This window comes from Pinus tabuliformis, chromosome 2_1, assembly GCF_031772625.1.
Source record: "Pinus tabuliformis cultivar Carrire ecotype Pingquan chromosome 2_1, CPIR1, whole genome shotgun sequence".
NCBI classification, from domain to species: Eukaryota; Viridiplantae; Streptophyta; class Pinopsida; order Pinales; family Pinaceae; genus Pinus; species Pinus tabuliformis.
This window is the reverse complement of record NC_142299.1, coordinates 532,687,509-532,693,508: the sequence shown is the minus strand read 5'-3', so window position 1 is coordinate 532,693,508 and position 6,000 is coordinate 532,687,509. Positions and strand designations below refer to the sequence as shown.

The following is a 6,000-nucleotide window of genomic DNA, read 5'->3' as shown; positions in this document are numbered from 1 at the left end:
AATCCTTCCATAGATTTTTCACTAGCAGAGCCACATTGAAATGTTTTGGGACTTTGATATCCCAACCGCCATCTTCTATATGTCTTGTCAGCACCTCGAAATGGACCAAGTGAAATTTCTTAGTAATACCATGACCAACCCAATTTTTTTTTGGGCTATTATTGACTAAATATTGTTGATGATCTTTTTGGGAAACTTGAATAAATGCATCCAGTATATGGAGATGTTTAGCATGACCTCTTTAATCAAGATTAGTCTCCCACCCTTCGACAACCACTTGTGAGATCAATGATCTTCTCAAATTTCTTGGTAATCCATAATGACTCTTTACCTCATAACTGTTTGGCTTCAGAAAGAAGCCCAAATAATGAAAGCCATCATCCATATTTATTGATTTGACAGCAAAGATTTTAACAATCTCCAATATCAGTTCATCCTCATGTTTCATAGAAATTAAAGTAGATTTTCCCTTGCTTAATAACAGACCTGATGCCTCCCCGAATCTACTTATAATCTGATAGAAGACTCGCCATTCAGACAATTTAGCCACCCCAACAACTAGAACATCATCAATGAACATAATGTGAGATAATGTGACATTCTGAGATAGTTTGCAGCCTAAAATGTTACCCCTGGAACATGCCTCCAAGATCCTTCTGCTCAAACTTTCAATAACAAGCAAAACTAAAAGGAGAGAAAGTGTGCATCCATGTTTGAGCCCTGTAGAATCCTTAAAAAAATTAGTAGGAATCTCGTTAATAATTACTGCAAAATTCAATGAAGTCACACATGTCATGATCTAATGTACAAGATTGACACCAAATCCTATCCTGTGTCGGATCATCTTCAATAGTTCCCAATCAACACCGTCGTAGGCTTTGATCAAGTCTATCTTCATGATGCTTGCCTCCAATTGAAAAGATTTGATAATGTGGATACACTCTTGAGTGATTGTAGCCACATCATGTATCTGTCAGTTGTCCAAAAAGCCAAATTGTTCTAGAGTCACATGCTTTGATAGAGTTTCTCTGAGCCTGCTGGCAATGATTTTAGAAATCATTTTGTAGGTTGTGTTACATAATGATATGAGTCGAAAGTCAAAAAAGGTTGAGGGTTTCTCAGTATTTGGGATGAGTGCTACGAACATAACATTGGTCACCCCGATATTTTGCATTTTGACCTAGATTCCTCTACCAATTCTATGAGCTCCCTTAACATAATGTCTTGAAAATGTAAGAAGAGCTCCGCCAACCAACCACTTGGTCATGGACTCTTCTACTTTGTCATTGATTTCAGAGTGCCCAACACCTCCTATTCAGTTATTGTCCTCTCCAAATGTGCATTCTCCTCTGCATTTACCATGGAAAAAGATAAATTTATAAACTCTTTCTGGCAATAAAAACAAACTCCTTCTCTGGCCTTATATAAACTACTAAAATAGTGGATCGCTTCCCCTTGAATATCATTTTGTGAAGAAGGTATGCTACCTTCTTCGTCTTTGATGGGAAATATGACATTTTGTTTTTTTCATGTGAGAAACAAATGCATGTGTCATCTATGATTAAAGTTTTCGTCTCTTCCTTTGTCAATGAAAAACACAATTGCCTAATAAACAGACAGTACTCTGTGTTTCCCAGGTCTAGAATCAAACATCGGTACCTAAAAAGCAGAGAGTTATAGCTCTGTGTTTCTCTTTCCCTATATCAAAAACATCGTCTACCAACTTCAATCGATTTTCCAAGTAGTGAACTGCAAATTATAAAATCAACTTGATCATAAAAACAGAAACAGAAAATCATTCTGTAAATTTGAAACCAGAGTTATTAAACACTTTGATTATGAGAAAAGGTTGTTCCAGTGTAAATAGATATAAGTAAAGATAGATATTTATGCCATTGCATGCATAGGATCAAACCTACTCTTCATATTTTGTTATTTACGTACCAGTGTATGTAATTATTTAGGTTTCTATTCAACTGAAAAGATGTTCGACTGTGTTTTCTGATCTATATAAAATTTCCTTAAGCCACATTTCTTTTAACTATTGAAATACAACATAATGTGTTGTTGTTGTGGCCTGTCACTCCAGAATGTAGGTCTAAATATGTTAATGATAAATATGCAATTCAATGCCAAAATACTCTTGATTTATACGTTAACCTGTTAGTGAATCCTGATTCTTGGTGTATACACGGTGGATGATGAACAATAGAGAGTCTCTTCTCGCTGTGTGTTTGGAAATAGAACCATGAGAGAAACAGTATAGTCACTGCATTGGTGCTTTGAGGAATCAGATTAAATTAATACATTATATAGTTTATTTCAGTATAGGTAAAGAAGCATCTGAGACAATAAAGCTTATGTAGTCACCAGTACCACTGATACTAGGAACAAAATTGGTCCAAAAACCATGGACAGGAACAATAGAAAGAAACACAGGCATGGCATTTATGCTTGACAAATCAGATTAAATTATTACATTGTATTGTTTATTTCAATATCAGTAAAAGAGGAATCCGAGACACAGTACACCCCTTGTAGCCACAACTGATACTATGAACAAAATTGGTCCGAAAACCTTGTACAGATTATTTGATCTTTGAAGTGATTGCACAGATATGCTAGAACTACTAAACACACTGAAGCATAATGCTTATCACGTTAGTAAATAATGTGTTAACTACTGAATTAGCTACCCATCCAATCATATCAGGTATAATATTTTGGCAATATATATGATATGAGTTCAGAGGATTGCATTCCTCTCCCAACTGTGTCAACCCATACCAGAATATGCACAAACAACAGAACGACTGGCACCTGGATCAAGAGTTCTTGATCACAAGACAAATTCTCAGTAAATAAATTATATAAGCCCGAAAACACTGGGACAATCCTTGCCTTCTGAAATAAATGGCACGGACCTAAACAAACCTTAGTAATTAACGCCCTTCTGCATCTGATTTTAGGGTAATTTCATGACCCAGTGGTGATTATGAAACAAGGCCTAAAAGTCGAATAATTAGAATTTAGAGATATAAAACATGGTAACTGTAGAGGGCAAGGAGCAAAACCCGCATGCTGGATACTATAAATTTTTATGCAATGGCAGCTGATGATGTTAGCACCAATTATGGTGATAAGGAGAGGGACTGCATTTAGGAGAAGGAAGAGCTAGAGCAGATATTGAAATAAGAGAGCATTAAAGTTTATAATTGATAGCAATAGGGTTTGTGGTTTAGGTGTAGATGTTGGGTTTTCTGTACCTGTTGGATCAGTTATTCTCTCCATCTCCTGCTGAAGATGTTGCGGAGCCGGCTTCCTGCGAGTCTTTGAAGAATCTTCTTGGCACCTGCAACCGCCATCTCTGCGAGCTTTTGCAAATGTTGACATGCTCCAGCTGTGGCAATCTTCTTCCTGCAAGTTTTGCTGGTTGAGAGAGCCAACAATGCAGAAAGGGGTAACTTTTTAGCCACAGTTTGGTTTCTGGGATCCAGCAATTGCACCAGACGGGCCATGCTCTTGTCATCCTTGATGAATTCCTTCCTGTTGGTCTGCACAACGAGAAATGCAGAAAGTGCTTGAGCAGATGCCTCCTGAGATGTGCTTGGCTTGGCTTCCAACATCTTCACCAAAGGGGGAATACACCCTGCTTCACCCAATGCCTTCTTGGTTTCATTGCTGAATGAAAGATTGCAGATAGAGGAAGCAGCCAGTTGCTGGACAGTCGAATGCCCATTTTTCAGAATAGAAGCCAACTGCTTCAGAAACCCTGAAGAAGAAACCAAGGCCTTAGCAGTGCTGACAGAAGCAGAAAGACTATTTATCGCTCTGATGACGAGCTCCTGCGATTTGGGCGTAGTGGGTTCTTCTAAAAGACGTAACAAGGTTTGAATTCTGCCTTCTTTGGCAATCAACTGACACATTTTCTCATCTTGGGAAGCCATTGCATGCAGGCACTCTATTGCATTTTCTTGCGTAGATGGCATACCAGAAGAAACCAGATTGAGCAGAACAGTAATCGCCCCTTCTTTCGCCATCGTTTTCCCTATCTCTTCCACAACGGCCACATTCCTCAGCGCCCTTGCAGCCATGGCCTGTGCAGCCGGGGTTCCCGATTTGCAAATATGAATCAAAACTCAAACCCCACCATAAGCTGCAATTCCCCAAGCATTTTCTGCATTGCTCGTCAGCCCTCCAATGGCCGCCACAGCCTTTTCTTTACACAACGAGCTCCCGGATTCCAGGAGCCGAACCAATGAACCTAAAGCGCCCTCCACAACGAGGATATGCTTGCACCCATCGGTCAAAGAAAGAACAGACACAGCCATGGCCGCAAGCTCCCGAATAACAGCTATATTCGAATCCAACCAATGCACCAAGTAGCCAATATCGCCTTCCCCGGCCACAATAACTGCATTTTTATCATCCTCAGCCAAGAGCTGAACCAGAGATTGCAAAGCATTTCGTTTGAAAAGTCTGTTTCAAATAGGCGTAAAAATCTGCGTTGCCAATCTAGGATCTAGCAAAAATATCCTTGATAAAAAAACATCGCATCTTCTCGCCCAGCACCCCGTCCGGGCATCGAAAGCACTATTGCATTTGAGGATCTCAATACCCCACTTTTTGTCAAAAGATCCAGGTCATGCAAATGCAAGTTCAGTTTAGCGGCCACCATGTCCAGAGCCCTCTGCATCAGAAGCTTCCTGCTGTATGACATCTCACTGCATTGCTCGGCCAAATCTCTAGCCTGCTCGAGACTCGAACGCACGTTGGGCGGTTCCTTGATGAAATCATTTTCTGTCCAGTGAGGAGACAATTCCCTATGGACGCACGCCACATCTCGAGGTCAAGACCTACTGCAAATCGGGTTTCGCTGGATCTTCATGCCACGTGTCAACTTGAAAATGTACCCAAATTCTAGACCATGTGTCAACCTGAGAATAGACCTAAATTTCACGCTACGTGTCAATCTGAGAATGAAAAGGACGACGAAAGGTCTCTTTCAAAAGAAAGGCCTATCGGCCTAATAACACAATGTAGAAGATAAATGAAATTATGTCTATAGATTTATAATGGCTCATTTTGCCACATTATTTTGATATCTCTTAGATTTAGCAATTCGGAAAGATAGATAAATGATTTTAGATGTGTATAGATTTATTGTAGGTTATTTGGCCAGATTTTTTTGCTATCTCTAATATAAAATTATTTGGATTTTATTTTTATTTTTATTTTTTGTGATATGGAAAAGTATTATATCTAGGGTGTTTAAGTAATAAATTTATTGGCATTCAATTATTTTAATTTTGATTGGTTGATAATTTAATTTATTATAAATTTGTCAATTAAAATATTATATGTTGTGTTTAGAATATAATTTTTTAAAATACAGATATTGCATAAATTTTAAAAAATTATTGAAAATCTTGTAGATTATAAGCTCAGATTTTTATATAATGCAATTTAATTCAATATTATAATTATGCATTTGAAAAATGAATCCATTGTTTTGAATCAAGGAATAATCCAAACTTAAAATTAAACATGTAAGAGAGGCTATAGGCTATTTCAACCACCTAATATGAAACATTTAGTAGAAACTCTAAACTATGGCTATGTCTTTGTAGGTAGCAAAAGACTCTTAGAGATTTATGGTGGTGTAAAGTATTAGAATGAGTTAGCATGCAAAGCAAATTTTGAGAAGTGAAATCCATCTCAATGGTGAAAAACATCTCAATGGTTCCAACTGCACACTTGAACTGAGTATTGCATTTAAAGTAATATTTTTGGGACATGGTAAGAATTACTATGTGCCCATTTTATCTTCACAATTATTAGAGTTTCAATTGAATTTAAATTGTAAGTTATTTTTAATTAGATTCTAGTTATTGATAATTTATTCTATTTTTATTACAAGTTTATGTTGATATAATATTTCCCTTTTCATAGTAACATAAGAAAATGATACTTGCTTTCCAAGTATATTTATAAAAGAAA

General features: G+C 37.3%; 1 protein-coding gene across 1 annotated transcript; it reads right to left on the bottom strand.

The window, feature by feature from the left end:
- Nucleotides 1–3,278: 3,278 nt before the first annotated feature.
- LOC149201352 (uncharacterized) lies at nt 3,279–4,094 on the bottom strand. Its single transcript, XM_089401255.1, has one exon. It carries the CDS (start codon nt 4,092–4,094, stop codon nt 3,279–3,281), a length of 816 nt encoding a protein of 271 aa, XP_089257381.1.
- Nucleotides 4,095–6,000: the final 1,906 nt, after the last annotated feature.

Coding starts and splice junctions, on each gene's coding strand:
- LOC149201352 (XM_089401255.1), bottom strand. CDS start 4,094: ATGGCTGCAAGGGCGCTGAGGAATGTGGCCGTTGTGGAAGAGATAGGG.